At 38.3% G+C, this 18,312-nt stretch overlaps 1 protein-coding gene across 2 annotated transcripts in view; it reads left to right on the top strand.

The window, feature by feature from the left end:
* The window catches only part of DROSHA (drosha ribonuclease III), a 72,734-nt gene that overhangs the window by 1,744 nt on the left and 52,678 nt on the right, over positions 1 to 18,312 (top strand). For both annotated transcript variants that reach the window (XM_065628056.1, XM_065628057.1), the window contains exons 2-10: positions 1,014 to 1,871; positions 3,455 to 3,547; positions 4,467 to 4,698; positions 5,593 to 5,734; positions 8,618 to 8,772; positions 11,816 to 11,896; positions 14,045 to 14,131; positions 14,238 to 14,324; positions 17,280 to 17,351. In XM_065628056.1, the coding sequence (XP_065484128.1) occupies positions 1,021 to 1,871; positions 3,455 to 3,547; positions 4,467 to 4,698; positions 5,593 to 5,734; positions 8,618 to 8,772; positions 11,816 to 11,896; positions 14,045 to 14,131; positions 14,238 to 14,324; positions 17,280 to 17,351 (1,800 nt within the window). In that variant the 5' untranslated portion in view covers positions 1,014 to 1,020. The remainder of the gene's footprint in view (positions 1 to 1,013; positions 1,872 to 3,454; positions 3,548 to 4,466; positions 4,699 to 5,592; positions 5,735 to 8,617; positions 8,773 to 11,815; positions 11,897 to 14,044; positions 14,132 to 14,237; positions 14,325 to 17,279; positions 17,352 to 18,312) is intronic.

Below are 18,312 nucleotides of genomic sequence, written 5' to 3'. Positions count from 1 at the left end.
TTCTGTGACTGCTTAAATTTTTTTTTTTTCCCTCTCCCTCCGTTCCAACCAAGACACCATGAATGAATTTTTAAATTCTATTTTAAATGTTTTTTTTTCTTCCAGTTTTTGAAGCTTAATGTTGTAATTAAAGAATGAATTTTAACTTTAATGAAGTGCAGTGGTTTTCATTTACAAACATTAATATGATGCATTAAATACGTGCTTAGTTTTGAGCAAGGTTTACACCTACTTGAAGCAGTGGCCATTGTTGGAAAGGTAACAGGGCCAAGCAGACAGCTAAGAGATGTTTTGGGAAACATTTATTTCAATGAAATTAGAGTAACAGCACAGTCTACATAACTTTTTTTCTGTAACCTGAAGATTCTCATTCCACAAAAATATACCTACCTAACCTAAAATACTTCGAAATATCTGTTGAATTCAGTCCTTTACTGAATTGGTGTCTCAAATGTCAATGTAAATTTCTGTTATCTCATTTAAAATGTACATTATTTTGTTGGACCAGTTTGCTTGCAATTAGGTGTTAGTGAAGTTGTTCTGCCTGAATTTTAGAATCATGTTCTAGAAAGGACTCCTCGTTATGGGACTTTGGGTGACAATTGCAGTTGTTAAAATTAGTGGTTTCTTTGGTGTGAAGGCTTTATATCCAAGGGTCTAGTGAGTACTTGGAGAGGCACTTGTATCCCTGGCCAGTCATCATATCAATCATTTGTTGAAATTAACATTGCCCGAAATCAGAGACTGTGGTCCAGTTTGGGTTCTGGATTAAAGATGGTAGAGTGCTTTTGTGGATTAGAGGCTTAAAGGAATCAAAGTGGCATGAATGACCTGTGCTAGAGGTCTGAGGAGCCCAAAGCTCCCAGTGAAAGACAGTGGACATCATTCATGGCTTCTGTTAAAGGAAGTTGCAGAAAATATTATTTCAGCGCTTCAGGAGTAGTTCCTACAAATGCATTAAATACATCCTACAAAAGTTGTGTGACACTGGACTTTTATTTTCCTCATTAAAGGTGAGCCATGTCTTTCCATTCTGGACGAGGATGTCCCCGTGGTCAGGGGGGACCAGGAACAAGAACTTCAACACAGACCTACCGCCCTCAGAACCTACGGCAGCTTCACCCACAACAGCCCTCTGTACAATACCAGTATGACCAGCAAACTGCCCCTCCAACAACCTATTCAAACCCTCCGACCACCGGTTACATGCCTCCCAGGCCAGACTTTGTGCCCTATCCTCCTCCAGTACCCCCTTCCACGCAAAATCCCATCAGCCAGTGTCCTGTGAGGCCACCATTTCCAAACCACCAGATGAGGCAGAGCTTCCCGGTGCCTCCGTGCTTCCCTCCTGCTCCTCCGCCCGTGCCAAATCCGAGCAATGCTCCTGTGCCAGGAACTCCTGCTGGGCAAAGCACCTTTCCCTACATGATGCCACCTCCCACAGTACCGCATCCTCCTCCCCCACCAGTCATACCGCAGCAAGTCAACTACCAGCCCATGTACTCCACAGGGTATTCACAGCAGTCGTTCCCACCACCCGCCTTCAATAGCTATCAGCACAACTCTGGCTCTTTTCAGAGCAGCGCTGCCAACAGCAGTGGTGGCAGCGGCCACTTCCGGCACACGGGTCAGTACCAGGGAGAGAAGTCGCAAAGTGATCGGCGGTCCCCAGAGAGGAGCAAGCACTATGATGAGCACCGACATCGTGAACACAGTCACATCCACGCTGACAGGCATCGGTCCGCTAACCATGGGGATCGTCGGGATCGAGGCCGGAGTCCAGATAGGAGGAGGCAGGAAAGCAGTCGGCACCGAACAGATTATGACAGAGGAAGGATATCGCCTCATCACAGAAGTTACGAGCGTAACAGGTAACTTGATGTATCTTCTGCCTGCAGAAGGGAAGCTGTCATCACATAGTGTTTGTTTGCATCCTTGTTTTTCCTTCACCCTTGTTTTTCCCTCTAGCTTGGGAGATTGTACTTGGGTCTGATGGAAAGAGCTACTGTTTTGACACCTTTCAGGTACACTGCTTCTGCCTCACCTTTGTGAGCTGGCAGACTTGTTTCCCTTGTCCATGGAGACAGCTGGAAGCAAAGAAGCTCTTGTTTGAAAACTGAGTGAATGACTGAGTAGTGCTCTACTCTCATGTGTGTTTGCCATAGAAAGTTACACACATGTGGCATGAAAGTAGAGTTGGCACAACTTTGTGCAAAAGACTGTGTTCAAACTTGAGCCTTACAAAAGGTTAAGTCCCAGCACTTCAAATTTCAAGATTTAGGTACCGGAATTAGGGTTCTAGGTGTTACTTGGATTTGGTTGGTCTTTGAGTAAGCTCTGTGTTTGTAGAGAACCAGCACCTGGGGGGGCTTATAGTCTGATAGGTGCACATATCTAATCCCTGCAGTGAGGTGTTTTAGTGAAAAGCATGTCGTGCAGTGCTCTTCATCCTTGTGGGAGACCAGCAGAGATGTGTGCAGGCTTTATGGGACCTCCCAGAGGGTGCTTAGACCTGCTTGTGTGGTCCTGTTCAGTGTGAAGACCCCAGCAAGCTAGCCTGTGATCTCAAAAGAGAACCTCAGTGAAAATTAGCACACACCAGTTCAAAGAAATGGGCAAGTTGTAGGCTATGTTGATATCTTAATGATTCAGATGGATTAGTGTGGACTGCTTATTTTGGGATGGATAATGAGGTGTGGTCTTACTAGTGTGGAGTACAGGGCAACAATCACTTCCCTAGTCCTGCTGGCCACACTATTTCTGATACAAACCAGGATGCTATTGGCCTTCTTGACCACCTGGGCACACGGCTGGCTCATATTCAACCGGCTGTCAACCAACAGATCCTTTTCTGCCAGGCAGCTTTCCAGCCACTCTTCCCTGAGCCTTAAGTTGTGTGGTCAAGTTCTTTACATGTATGCGCAAGTTGAGTTTTGTAGATGAGATTCATAGTTTCAGCATGATGCAGAATTTCTGTGTCTATCGAGTTTTTTTGTGTGTGCTTGAGGTGACTGTCAGGAAGAGAGGGCTTGTCTGAAACACTTGAATGACTGGTGTGCTTACAAAGCTATTGTGTGTGGAATAGATTTTCTTTCCCTTCCTTGAGGCATTAAGAATGGTTAAAGACTCAATAATCTTACCCTTTGCCATTTGTAACAGGAGAAGAGCAAGAACAGCAACAAGTCCTGGGAGGAATTTATAGAATTTACCTCTGTATGGTATGAATTAACCATTGTGTTGAGATAGATGGCTTTATGACAAAGGCAGATGAGATAGATGACTGTCTTTTACAAATTCCTTGAAGGTCAGCATTAAGAATGCCTGGGTTTTTAGCAGCCAGCACATGTGTGTTATTTTGCATAACATGATCTCAGCCTCCTTCTGTGCTCCTTTCAGGTGTGGAATGTATGAAATACCAGATTTCTCATTTAACTTATGTTTTGAACTCTCCAAGGGAGCGGGAGAGGGAGAGGCATAGGCATCGTGACAGCAGAAGATCACTGTCACCAGACAGATCCTACAAGAAAGATTACAAGAGAGCAGGAAGGTAAGGAAAGTTACACTTGGTCTCTTGTGTATTTGGGGCTCTGTGCATCCACACGTGTGAGTTTTTGTGTATGCATATGTGTGTGTTTTGAAAATCAGAAAAGTTGAGTGTCTTAAATTTATAACCGTCTGCGTATACATGCAAATGTCGGTTATCTCAAGACTTTGCAGAATTAGAAACAGGATTAACCTCTGGAGGGAAGGCTTTGCTACTGTGTCCTAAAGACTTCCTCTTACATCTGCTTCCAGTCTGTAAAGTACCAAGATTATTTGAAGTAATTCTATGTTTAGGTCTTTTAGGAGCTTTTTTTATATTCGTGCTCCTTTTCTTCTGAATCTTGGGTAGTTGAAATGAGTACAACTTCATTGACTTTGTAGCTTTCCCACATTCAGCTTTTGAACGCATTGCAATATCGCAAGTTGTGTGTTCAAAGGAGTGCCAGAGTTAGAGTAACATAAGCAGTGTGACTTCTGTATAACCCTTCTAATAAAACCCTAATTCTTTGTTCATGCACATTGTTTGTGGGCTATGTATTAAAACTTCTTCATATTGTAACTTCCGGTTGTGAGTAATGTGACTTAGTTTTCAGTGATGAGTTTCCAACTTCAGAAAAAAATTTAAAGAAAGTGATCTAGAATGCAAGGAGGTATTTTAATTTTTTTCATATTTATTTTCATCCTAATTCTTGAATAAGGTTTAAAATCCAAAATCACTTTCATTTTTAAGTCATTTTTGTAGGAGGTCAGAACAACAAAGTGCTCTTTACATTGCAAGTTAAAAGCAGGAAGAGGCAATTGGATTTTACTTTGACTTATATGATAGAATGATGAACTGATCTGAAACTATTTGTTTTTCTTTATAAATCTGTCACTATTAAAATAATAAAGATAATTGTTTTTGTCTACTTTCTCCCACTAAGCCATTCTCCAAGCAGAGAGAGAAAGAGACCCCGATGGGAGGAGGACAGAGAAAGGTGGTCTGAGAACCAGAGCTCCAGCAAAGAGAAAAACTATACTGCTATCAAAGACAAGGAGTCAGAGGAGAATGCATCTGAAAAAAATGAAGAGGAAGATGAGGAATTACTTAAGCCAGTCTGGGTTCGCTGTACCCATTCTGAAAACTATTATTCCAATGACCCTATGGATCAAGTGGTATGTTTGTGAGAAAACTCTCAAATTACTGTACACAGTCCTTTATGTGATTACTTGATTAATGTGAACCTTTCAGTAGGATCATGTTTTGTGTCATTTAATCCTCCTCTCCTCCCAACCATCTCAGTCTTTTAACCCTGTTAAGAACTTTATTAGTTGGTATTCTTTTCTGTTTTCATTCAGATTAGTACATGGAAGGGGGGTACCTTTTAGTCTCTAGTAGTGAAGGTGGGTTTTTTTTTTTTCCGTTATACCCGTATTTGAGCAAAGATGCCTCAAACACCATATGTTGCTACAACCGTGGAGAAATTTTGTACAGAAGGAGCAAGTCAGGATTCTTTGTACTGTTGTACTTGACAATAACGCTTGCTGGTGGAGTAGTATTGGGCGGGAGGTTTCTGGTGGTTTGGTTGGTTTGGTTGGTTTTGGTTTTTTTGTGTGTTTTGGTTTTTTTTTTTGTGGTTGGTTGTAGGGGGTTTTTGAGAATGACACGGAGAGTCAATTCATGGTGATTCAAAGCAGGCAGCAATATGAGCTGAGTTTTGTGTTGTTTGTATGTGGTAAAATTCTTTTAAATTGCAAAAATACTGTCACAGGTCTCTTTTTTTTCTTCTAAGCCTCCTAAGAATCAATGCTGAGCTGTACTAAAGATGCTTAGCCATAGTTCTGCTTTGTTAGGCCAAAGGTTTAATGATAATGCACCAGCAAATTAAGTAATTTCTCTGTTAATTCACCTGGCAAAGCAAGTAATGGTATGCTAAAGCCTTAACAAGTACTTCCATGTTTTGTCGAACTACACTTGAGATCTGTCTTCTTCCTCTCTTTTCATTGTGAAACACTAGTGCATGTTGTGTTCATGTGCTATTTCAACACATTTTTCTGTTTAATTAACAGGGGGACTCTACTGTGGTAGGAACAAGCAAGCTCCGAGATCTGTATGAAAAGTTTGATGAGGAGTTAGGAAAGCGACAGGCAAAGGCCAAAGCAGCCAGGCCACCATGGGAGCCACCAAAGACCAAGCTGGATGAAGACTTAGGTAGGCAGAAGTGACGACAAAGCTCTGCAATGGAATAACCTGTAGTTAACCTGGTTTTGGCAGTTGTGTGTATTTAATAATGTTGGTAGGTTAATAAGTGTTTCTTAAATCCTCCCTTGCTATTGTGTATCCATGGTAGTTTTACTGTTTGTTTTGACTGAAATAGAGCTACATTCTTTACCCAGAAAGCTTAAGGGAAAATGGAGAGTATCCAGCACCGTGGTATGCTAAAGTCTCTTCCATGGCATGAAACTGCCCTGAACAGGATCACATAGACCAAAGCATGATGCACAAGAGGCTTTGAGGAGCTCCTGGTCTTATATTTCTAAAAAGGAAGCAAGAGCAATGATGATAGACTGATATGGCTGCTTGTTATGGCACTGAGTTAATCTTTCTTCTGGATTGTATTTTGCTTGTGCAACTCTGCTTACTATAATCTTAGGCAGAAGTCTCAGTTTTCAAAACATAGTTTATGTGCATTGTCATGCATCACCCTTATGGATCATCTTGCAGTTGAAATAAGTCTGTTAGATGTATCAGTTATTGGGGAAATACTGTTGAATTAGCAGTTCTTACTTTTTGATAGAATTTGTCTACTCAGAGGTCAGTGAAAGCTATTTTCCCTGTTTTGTGAGAACTATTAGCTGTTCTTTCTATGCTCTCGGCATTTTGGTGTTTTATAGTGTGTTTTTTTTCAGTCAGTTGCATTAGTTCAAGAAATTCTTGCGTGTATCATGTTAATTTAGATACTCTGGGCTTGCTTTTAAACTGATGCTTCGTGTTTGTCTGTTGAGCTGCTTCACTGTCATATCTGAGCTTAGTAACTCTTTAAAAATCGCATCAAAAATTCTGAAGTTGAAATACAGGTATATAATGACATGGTCAGTTGCATGCTGGTGGTATAGAAAGGTACAATAAAGACGAAAGAAAAACTAAATACAGATTAAAATGTGAATTCACTATTGTAAAGGAAAACACACCTTTGGTTTTTTTAAATGGTGCATTTGCACATATTCAAAATTCACTCAAGAATCATTAACGAAGTTAGCTGTAGGGTTTTTCAGGAGGTACATTTTCATGTGGATGAAGCGAGGACAGGACTCCTACATTCAACATACCCGTGTAAAGCTTCATTTCCTCGGACTTCTGCAGAAAGGGTTCCTTTGCTGCTCCAGGCTCAAATATGACAGGGCCAAGAGCAACTTCTCTGTGTTTCTTTTTCCACTCTTTCTGGAGGACTTGAAGGCTCTGCCTCTGCATTGGTCCTCTGGGCTGCCTTGGTGGCTGTGCCAGCTTCTCCTTCAGCCAGTCTAATAGTTTGTCTTACTTTGTACTTAAGTAAATGCTGTCTCTGTTCTCCCTTGTGTTAACGTAATTGTGTATTGCAGTAAGATAGCAATGAACTCCAAGAAAAATTTTAGATTTTAGGCTGATTTCAGTACATGAAATCTGAAAGTTTGCATCAGTTTTCCAGAACTCCAGCTTATTCTTGCAGATCCTATGCTCATTTTGCACCTGAAATTAGATTTGTACAGCTGATTAATGTCTGCCAGAGAATTTTTAAAACTCAAGTGTTTGTGAGTATTTGTAGGAATGTGCCTACGTGCTTATTTAGATATTCTTGCTTTTTCTCTCTCTCCCTCATTTTCCTTTTAACTAAGGAGCATCTTGTGTTCAACAAATGCACATATTTTAAACAATACTGTTTTCACAGTATTTCAAAAGACTGGCAGTGTAGTAATAAATTTTCTCTCAAGTCAGAAGTTAGAAGTGGAAGAAACGTTGCATCCCTTCTTCAGTAATAAACCTTACTTGCGTCATGGTATATATCTTGGTTATGACGGCACTTTTTAAATTGGAGCTGAGGTGATCTGTGGAAATGAATGACATTACATGCATTAGAAAGAGAGTCACTTGTAAGTATTACAGGAGGTTAGAGATATGTGAGATCAGGCTCTGTGTGGGGTTTTGTTTGTTTGTTTCAAGTCCATACACTTACTAACATTACTTTGGCAACACCACAAAGGAGACATTTTAACAAGTTAAGAACATCTGCTGTGTGTTTTTTTTTTTTTTCTTTACCATTGTATTCATCTCTGATGCACCAGAAAAATTGTTTCAGTTAATACAAAGGAAAATGTCTTAAAAAGGAGGAAAGCTCACAGAATAGGGCTTCCAAAAAACTTATGACTGGATTCACTCAGCTAGTAGTTCCAGGTTTTCTTCTTGTTTGTGGCTTCTAATAGGTGGTAATGGATTTATTAGAAATAATTTATTTTGAAAAATTAGTCTAACAGTACATGTTCTATAATAACTTTATACATATACACTGTTTCAAAACTCTTAAATAGACAATATCCTGCTACAGACAGGAGCATTTTTAGGTAAAATGAAACTAGACATAAGCACTCTGCTCATAGCAAGCAGATTTAACTTCTAAACAAGAAGTTCTGTTTAGCTCACACTAGTGACCTTATGTGTATTCTTTTTATTTTCTCTTTTTTTTGTTGTTTTTGTTTTTGTTTTGTTTTTAACTTTACAGTAATAGTTGTGTTGGTATTACCTCTGTAATCTTTAATGTCAAGTAACTGATACTGTTCTTCTACAACTGGTCAGTGGTGCTCCCGGACAGCTAAACAGCAATCTCTCCTGCATGCGAACAGATGCGGTGGTTGTAGGTGTCTAGTATCCATAGCGTGTGCAGTCATTTTTAGTTAAAAATGAAGTTGCTGTCCCTCTTTTCATTTGTGTGAATGTCATGCACAACCTTAATAAATTTCAGTATGCAACAGTTAGCCATGTCATGTTATAGAATGCATTGCTCTTGGAGAAGAGTGTGTGGAAGTGGTTTTCAGCTGACTTTATTTCCACTGTGTGAATCAGAGAGCTCCAGTGACTCAGACTGTGACTCTGAAGATGACAGCAGCTGCTCTAGCAGTTCGGATTCAGAAGTTTTCGATGTCATCGCAGAAATTAAGCGTAAAAAAGCACACCCTGATCGTCTCCATGAAGAACTGTGGTACAATGATCCAGGACAGGTATGGTGAGAGGAAAAAGTGCCATGTGTCTGAAAGTCATACTTCCCTATAGACCTGAAATACTATATTGTTGTCAAACACACTGAGTGACATCTTTCAATATGCATTTTTACCCCTCTTTTTCCTTTTCTCTCTCATCTTGTTCAAAGCACTTCACTTGTGATTTCAAGAGTGTGGTTCCAGCTCATGAATCATGGGGATTATTCAGCTGGAAACATGTCTGACAATGTTAATAAAACCTGAATTTCTAACAGTATACTAGTGCTATGCTCTTAGTCCTGAGATAAAGGTATACAGATGAATTCTGGGATGGAGAAAAGGCAGCATGTTTACCTCCATAACAAATTTTTCACCTAAAAGCTCTCAGCTCATAATGATAAATAATGTTTTAAATATGCAGTTAATGCTCCTAATTTCTTGTCTAATGGTTCTTTTGTAATTGCATGGAGATTATAGTTCTCATTAAATGTAATTGTTGAGCTCATGAAGTGTTGTTTTGAATGCATACATTGCACAGAAGACTAGTTTTTGTTTGCAAATATGCCATCTTCATCTTTCTTACTTAAATGTTTTACAGTCTGTTCTAACTCTTTGTCAAATGGCACCTCAGTAAATTTATTTTTCTGGCACTTTGTGTGATGCACGAGTTTAGAATGCAACAAATCATAATGCCAAGAGATACTGCAATGCTTATTGCTGCTGTGGTAATTCAAAGGTCTGTTGAATATTCTATTACAGGCTCATGTTTATGCTTCTAGTTAAAAAAAAATGACTGAGCATGGCTAGCTGTTTTTATTTGTATAGAAAACAAAATTAGCAAACTGTTTAGATATTTAACTGAAAAAATTGTGTAGCTCTTGGGCACACTTCAAAGTAATGTAGCTGTTAAGAATGTTAGCTAAATAAAAAGAAGTGGAATAACTGTGGGGTGAATAGATTAAGGAATGTGTGGTTTATGAATTTCTTGCTGAAAAACTTTCATTCCCAAGAACTTTCTTGAGACTGACCCATCATCTTTCTTAAAGGGGTTCAAATCAGCTCATGGTGAGCTTGTCAATACTGTACTACTTCTGAGCAGATTTTATTTGGAAGTGCTTGAAGTTTTCCTAGGTATTTATCTGGTATGCCAAAAGGCTTTCTAACTATCACTGCATAAAACAGGAATGATTGCTATGCGTGCTGCCACATACAAGTACACTGTCTGACACAGAACTAGATCTTTAGGATGGATCTTCCCAACTTTCAGTCTGAGCAGTGTGTTTGCTATTTTGGATAATCTCCAGCGGTGCTGGCTGTTGCCAGAAAATAAATTATTAAAGCTGATGCCACAACAATGGCCTTTTGCTTACAAGTGTTATCTGCTTGTTTGTATTGCCCTTTTGATCAGAGAAAGTTAGAAGCCATTGCCTTAGTTTATGTAAAATTGTGATCTTTCAATATCATTTCATCATCACTTCATGGTTGTTCTTCTGCATTTTTTTCCATGAGCTGTGTCATTAGGTATGTATCTGACTTGCTTCTCAAGTCTTGGACTTTACAGGTGCTTCACATCTCCCTCAGTTTCGGTCGGCACATGTAACGTAACAGAGGCAGTGTAAGTGGTGAACAGTTCTAAGAATTAAGGATGAGATTTTCAAAAATAAGTGGTTATTGTAATAGCCTCAGTAGGCCCTTATTTTTGGGGAAGTGATGAGCAGTTTGCTATTGACTGCATTTTTTAACTCTCTTTTTTTGTGGCTGTATAACCCAATGGGGAAGTATGATTTTACCTATAAGCATGATTCAGATTCATTGAGCCTGTACTTTCCTCCAGGGTCTCAGAGTGTGGCAAAAAAAAATGTGTGAACAAAAAGCTGTCATGTCACTCTGTTGTTAAGATTGCATGACTAAGTTACCAGAGGAGTCGAGAAGTGCCCTACTTCTTATGTTCCTATGCACTGTGCCTGTTCGAAGAAATTAGCCGAGATTAACATTCAGAGAATTAACATCAAAACTAAAAAGTTGCATGCCTCTGCCATTTTTCGAAGGACTCCATTAACAGCAGTTTGGTGGTTCTTGCTTCCTGAGGTATCTTCGTACTATATTTGCTGATGATACTCTATAGCCCCCCCGTGGATGCTGTGTTCATTTTCAGGCTGCGTGTAATGGCATGGAAAGTTCTGCTAGTTTTTGCATTGCATTACAAGGTGGTTGAGTTTTTTCTAAGTCTAAAAATAGTGTCTTAGTTCTTGGATTCAAACTGAAAAACACCATTAAAGCCTGAGCTTGGGAACTTCATTTGTTTCTCTGGCTTGGTTCTGTTTTGGTGGGTTTTTTTTTTTTTGTTGGGTTTCTGCAATGGGCATGATGTTAGGAGCAGAAAGCTTTAGGGTGTTGCAGTAATTGATAGTCTGCATTGAACTTGGTCATAAAAGTGAAAAGCACTAACTTTATACGATGTGCAGTGGCCTTTTGTGATATAGCTATTTGATGCACCTATATAGAATAACGCAATGGATGTTTTTTCCCACTTCTTTTTTCTGATATGTCTGCAGGATGCGTTTTAAGTGTTCTCATTACTTCATTAAATAACAAGTAAAATCTTCAAATGGTCTGCTTTGCATACTTTTGGTGGTAGCCTTGTCACATTGCAGAGAGCTTGATCAGGGAAGGGATTTCAGTCAGTGAACTGAGTGAAACTGTTTGAACATGGAGATTTCAGCATGTAAATATTTGCATGTGCATATTTAGGATCCGAATCTCATTTTAGGCAATGTGCTGGTTTTTATGTATAAGAAATTGAAAAGATGTATGTGATAGCATAGTACAATTCTGCTGAGAACATTTTTCCATCCTGTGCTTCTGAAACAGTGATGAAGTTCTATGCTGTTGTGCAGTTTTCTTACATTAGTCTATATTGTTTTCAGTTTTATTGGCTTAAGAACATCCACTTAATCTATGCATGGCAGGCTTTTAGAAGCATCAGCACCCTGGGCATTAAAACCAACATAGTTTTCCAAAACCATTTTTCAATAAAAACAGAATCCTATTTTGTTTTTGACAGATGAATGATGGACCTTTGTGCAAGTGCAGTGCTAAAGCCCGGCGAACAGGCATAAGGCACGGCATTTATCCTGGTGAAGAGGTAAGTAATTCTAAGAATTGCAGTTATGAATACAAGCTTGCTGCTGTAGACTCATACTTAGGATGATTTGAGGGTTTTTTCCCATGATTTACAGGCTTAGTAAAAACTCCTGTGCAACTTTAAATGACTTAGTTATATAACCTCGTATTGAAAATCCAATACCAGTAATGAAATCTACCTGAAAACTATGGAAAACTTTTACTTGTATTTGTTCAGTTCAAGATTGGTTTTGTTTGTTTGGGGTTTTTTTAAGTTTCTGAAACACAATTACATTAATAAAAAAGAACTTGTTATCAAAGATCTGCCATCTTTAAGTGGATGAGTATATTATGAAGGCCCTCTTTGTGAAGGGATTGCTTTAAAAGTAAAAGTAAATAAAATAGTAATTCTGCTGTGACAGGAGCAGGAAGCCTGTCAGGAGGTGTTCTTGCTGTAGCACTAGAGCATGTCTGTACTGTGCATGGTGCTGTCTGCACACTCTCAAACAGTTAATTAGTGATTAGAAAAAAATGGCTTCATCAGCATCCTGAAACATATTTCATAATGACCACCTTTCTTTTGAAAAATATTGTGGAAATAGTATTTGATTAGTTTTTATTTAGAAATATTCATTTGTGCAGATCGTGCTTCGTGATCAGTATTGTTTCTGGAAAGAAAAACAGTGCTTGGACCACCTCAAGCTTTTTTATTCTAAAACACTTCGTTCTTATGAAGGAGTTTGAGAATGTTAATATGTAGGTTTTACAATTTACCGTTGTAATTTTTCTTGAAGAATTTCATTTTTCAGCATGTATTTTTACATATATTTACTGAAATAGTCTTTTATTTCTCTGCAGTTAAAGATTTGTGAGTGTTTGTTTCTGTGAAATATTCCATTTCAGAAAAATGGCTTTGGTCTTACTCTAAATTGCTTCAGTTCAGGATCAATTCCTCCCCACATCGTCTCTAGTGTTTTTCCTGCAGAGAAGCGGGGAGAAAATTTTAGCAGGAGAAAACTGGTATATAAAACTTGCTGCATGAAGACAGCTGCTTCCTGGAGCAAGGCCAACTGACAATTTGAGGTTTCAGAAAATCTCCTAGGATATACAGTTTTCACAGTGTCCTGTAGATAAAACCGCATACCTTTAAACCGACCAGTTTTAACTGTCCCGTCACAGCAGTGAGAAGCTTAATTTAGGGCTGAACAGCCAGAGTAATTATGCTCCTTATTGCATGGGTTTTGCAAAATGCACAGAGTTGCGTAGTGGTGTAGCAGCTTCCACTGCCATCAGGCCAGCTTTTTCTAATGCTGTTTAGAATACTGTCATACCTTGCTCGCTGCGGTGATTTTTTTGTTTTGTTTTGTTTTGGTTTTTTTGTTTGTTTGTGTGTGTTTGTTTTTGTTTTTTGTTTTTTTGTTTCTTTCACTGTGCAGACAGATGTATTTTGAACAGGCTGGTGGCAACCTTTGAACTGCAGCAAATTAGATGTAGGGCATGCGAGAAACTGTTTTTGTCTGACTGCTGAGGATTTTTAAGTCTTTAAACTGGACTGCTTCAGAACAAGCTGGAGGAAAACCTGAGTCCCAGACATTTAGTGTCGCATCAGGGCACGCAGAGGGCTGCCTGCCTTTGCTCCTTGCGGGCAGGCATTACAACCTGCCAGACAGAGTGGGGTTACCGGAGCTGCCTCTTGGTGATAGACTAATCTGGCCTCTTCAGGCCCCAGATTTGCCCCAGGCAGATGAGCTGATACCTGTTTGTCTTGATAACATACTTTGAGATAGCCTTATGTGAGGTCCAGGTTCCTTTTCGTAAGCTTTTAAAATCAGTTTCCTGAAACAAATTTTATAAAAGAGGAAGTTAGTCTGATACCTAAACAACTAACTGCTGGGTGTAAGAAAGATGGAGAATCAAATGGAAGACGAAAAAATCGCAGCAGTATTTTTCACCCTTTTTTTCCTTTTGAATAGCTTTAAAAATATTTCTGAAAGTGAAAATGTAGATAAGGCCTGACCTTCCTTCTTCTCAGAATGCTTAATTATGACTACCTGCTTTTATTTAATTTTTCCCAGTGCATATTTCATGGCTATTAGAAATGCTTTATTCTCTCTTTTAATCTAAATTTGCCTTGACTCTACACATAATTCTACTTATCTCTTTCTTTAAGCCCATTAAACCGTGCCGCCCCATGACCAACAATGCTGGAAGACTATACCACTATCGAATTACTGTGTCGCCTCCCACAAACTTCTTAGTAAGTACTTTATAAAGAATTCTGACTAGGACTCTAATTTTGTTTTCAATGATGGAAGTAGTGCTACTTCTTGCTTATTCATGGTGGTTTTGTTTGCCATTTTTAGACAGACAGACCTACTGTTATTGAGTATGATGACCACGAATATATCTTTGAAGGGTTCTCGATGTTTGCACATGCCCCACTAACAAATGTAAGTATTTTCATTGTTACATACATGGGTTTTGTTTAGAAGGCAAGCTGTTTGTGCCCTGAAGTAGAATTTCTGTAAAAGAATGGTATAGGTGTGTTAAAAACATCACACCAGGATTGGGGACATGGGAAAGGCACTTGTGCTAATGAGTCTTAGGTTTGAGACTAATTGTGTTAAGCATTGTCTTCAAACTGTGACTGAGACTGTGGTGTGCATCAAAGCAATATTTTTATATGTTTCACAATTTGGAAGTGAAACAAACCATGGAATAAATTCTTAAAACTGTTGATTTGATTAAATTGGATGAGGAGGTTTGCTAAGTTGAAAAAGTTAAAAAAAGCAGCAACAGCAGGAGAAAAAGGTTTTCCCTTTAAGTGACAAATTGACTTTTTTCCAGAGATCCACTCTAAAAGCATTTCTGTCTTCTAAAAACTTACTTAGACCTATCCACTACTTTCTAACATCTGCTCAGCTTCTTCAGGAACTAGGCAAGTTATGATTTTTATTAAAAGTTGTAGGTATTTAAAGTCAATTAATTTTATGTTTTGAAAGGCATATAACAAGAAAAGGACATGGCTGGTACCTGACTGCCCTGCTTTTCCAGTATGAGCTGTTAGCCATATCTGAATGAAAAATATGCAAATACTTAGTTTCTGTACATTTGAAGATTTTTTTTTTTTTGTTATCTTGATATTTCAATAACTGTTTTTTTAAATGTTGTAGGGTCTGTTTCCTTGATTTTATACCTATTACTAGTTACACCACCAATGCCAAAACCCAGTGTAAGAATGGTTATCAGTTCAGTACTGGGATGTAAGAATACCGGTACTGAGAGGCACTGAGAAGAAAGCATTTTTTTCTTGTGAACAGTTTGCTTGCATAATATGTATGGCAACACTTTACTTCTGGTGATCAGAGGAAGAGACTGTTATGTTGATGAGAAGTCAGTAAGAGAGTAGAGTTCAGCCTGTGGGGTTGCAATGTGAAGCATTTCTGCCAGGTGGTGTTAACTCAGCCTTGGCGCTTGGGCAGATTTGACCCAAGGCTTTACATTTTCACTTTGCAAATGAGCAAAAAGGAACAGTTTTGTTTTACTCCCATTAAAAGGCTAAAACCCCACCTCATCTTTATAATTCTTCTGTCTATTGCATGACAGGAAAGCAGAGTTGTGGAAATCTTTAATATACGAGAACAAAGAAAACTCATCTGACCTGAGTAGTTAGTGAAGACATTGAGCTTACTATTACTGTAAAGTGCATGTGTGGATGTGGATTTTTTTTCTCAATCCAAATAGAGGAAGTGATCAGCAGCAAATTATTACTTTTTTACAGAGCAATACAAAGCAACACTGTTTTGTCAGTTCCTGTTTCTAACAGGTATAAAGCCCTTTAGAAGGAGTCTGTTGTCTTGAAATGATTTTTGGCAACATAAAAACTGCTGTTTTAGAGACATTTTGGAACATATTTGATAAAAGGGAGGTGGCAAAGAGTAGCAAAAATAGAGATCTGAACACCAACATCTTTGAATGAACCAAATTTCTGTAATTTGAAGTCTTAGCTTGGCATGCTGTTAGAAGTCTTACTACTGTTATTACTATTACTCGGTAATAACTGAGCGGGTAAGATATTAGAGAAAATGGTTAGTACAGTCATAAGAGAAATTATAATTTTCTTAATATAACTACCAGAACAATTTCATAGTACCAACCTCATGTTCCTTGGCTATGCATTTGCATGTGTACATGGAACTCTAATTCATGGAGAATCCAAACATCCTTTCCTGGTTGAACTTACATGCTAGAAAGTAAGCAAACACTCTCTGTATTTTTTTTTTTAAGCCCTGCTGATTTAAATGTGATGGATTTTCCTCTCCTCAGGTTCTAAATAGAACATTTGACTTCCAAGGTTTTTTGTTTTTGCATTTGCATTTAATATTGTATCAAATTGTAGGAAATGCAATTTTTTTGTTCAGTTGTTTGTTGCAGCTTTTTAGTTTATCATGCAGATACCAACAGATTTCTGTAGACAAAATAGTCAGATGTTTGACACTGGCCTGCAAGAAAATGCAAGCAGAATATTGCACCTCTGCTAAGTCCATTGATTTCAGTGCAGCCCCAGCACTGTTCAGATATTTATTTGTATGCTTATCAATGCAAAATAACCTTGGGTTGCCTTATTTTCACAGACCATTGAATGGTTCTAAGATTCTTTTATGCTTGCAAGGCCAGTGAATAGTAACACTTGCTTAGATCTGTAGATATGTAGGGTAGGATTAGGCCTAGTCTTTTACATTTTTGCTTTAAAAAATCTCATTTAAAAAAAAAAGACAAAAAATCCCACACCTTTAGCAGTGCATGGACTTTGCAAACGAAAGGACCTTTTTTTTTCAAAGGTGAAAAAAAAGGAATTAGATGTTTGTCTTAACCGGTTAGTTGAATGAACTTCTGAGAAGATTTATTGGATGAAATTAGTATAAATCTATAAATTTATATTGAAGTTCTTGCATTATGTTGCTATGACTCAAGGCCATATTTTAAGACAGTATAGCTAACAGAATTGACAATGTGCTGAAAACACCTTGCCTTCAGCTCACTGTATTAATCTGACATGTTGTGTCACCAACAATAAATTCACTTTCAAACACACAAGTGGGAAAAAAGATGGGTTTACTGAGTGTTGCTTTTTCTTCCAAAGAAAATTTCTTCTCCAGTAGATGGCATTATTTAATCTTCCTTTACCGTCCTTCCTGTCAGCCCTGTGTTGTTACAGAGGTGGAGGTTAGAGCTGTTACTTCTCTTGCACATGTTTCTGTTCCTGTCTTTGCATCATCCCCCAGAGCAGCTGTTTTAGTAAATGCCCTTTTCAGCAGACAGTAATACCTTTGCATACAAAATTGTATTAGCTATACATGTGATGCTGTATAATTTTTCATGCTGAATTTCTATTTTTCTTCCAGATTCCTCTGTGTAAAGTAATCAGATTTAACATTGACTATACAATTCATTTCATTGAGGAGATGATGCCTGAGGTAAGAAGGATAATTAGTCAAAAAGTCAGAATGGTTTATGAGTTGTTGATATGCTTAATGGATTAAACTCTTCAGAATCCCATTTTGTGAAGTCTCTAAGAGACAGGCTGTGTTCTGAACAAATGGCTGAAAAGGAACTTGCACTCACAGGTACAACCATAAATCCATCTACCTAGGCTATCGTATATTAAAATCAAATAGTAAGAAGTGCTTATATCCATAGCTTCTTTTCATTTTAAGTTCTATACAATATATGTCAGGCACTCTTATCTGTGAGCTGAGTTAGGCATTATCCTTCTTTTACGGATGACAAAAATAAGGCATGTGGAGGTGCTGGTTTGCTAGGACTACATAAGTCAGTGGCAGAGCTGACACTTAATCATGAGTTTGAAGCTCTGAAGATTGTTTATCAGTACTTAATATAAGCTGTTGCCAAAACAAATTTCCGGTGGATACAAACAAAGCACATTCAGTTCATAATTTTTTTTTTTTTTTTTTTTATTATTACAAATTAATCCTGAGGAAGCCAGTTTGTGAAGTAAATTGCTGCAGTGGAACAGCATGTGTAGGTACAGAAACACCCCTGCATATTAACTACAAAGATAGGATCAGCATTTAATTTAGTCACATATATTTACATTTTTCTTTCTAGTTTTCTCTTTGTGGCTCAACAGCATCTAAATACATGCAAGAGCCCTGAAATTCCTCAGCAAGATTAACGTGATCAAAGCAATTCATTTCTTATTACTGAATCTGCTGTGTTGTCTCCAAATCTTGTTCTAAAACAACAAACAGCCACGAAGCAAAATAGGGATCTTGACAATTGTTTTGGACTTCTGGTCAATTGGCTACAGCAGTTGGCTACAGCACTATTTTAAGACCATCTTTACTAATGGGTTCTTGAGAAAGAGGTTGTCTTGTTGGTTTTGGAATTTATGGCCAGTATCATACACATAGAATT

The sequence above is a fragment of the Caloenas nicobarica genome, chromosome 2 (assembly GCF_036013445.1).
Source record: "Caloenas nicobarica isolate bCalNic1 chromosome 2, bCalNic1.hap1, whole genome shotgun sequence".
Classification (NCBI taxonomy): domain Eukaryota; kingdom Metazoa; phylum Chordata; class Aves; order Columbiformes; family Columbidae; genus Caloenas; species Caloenas nicobarica.
This window is presented reverse-complemented; position numbering and strand designations above follow the sequence as displayed.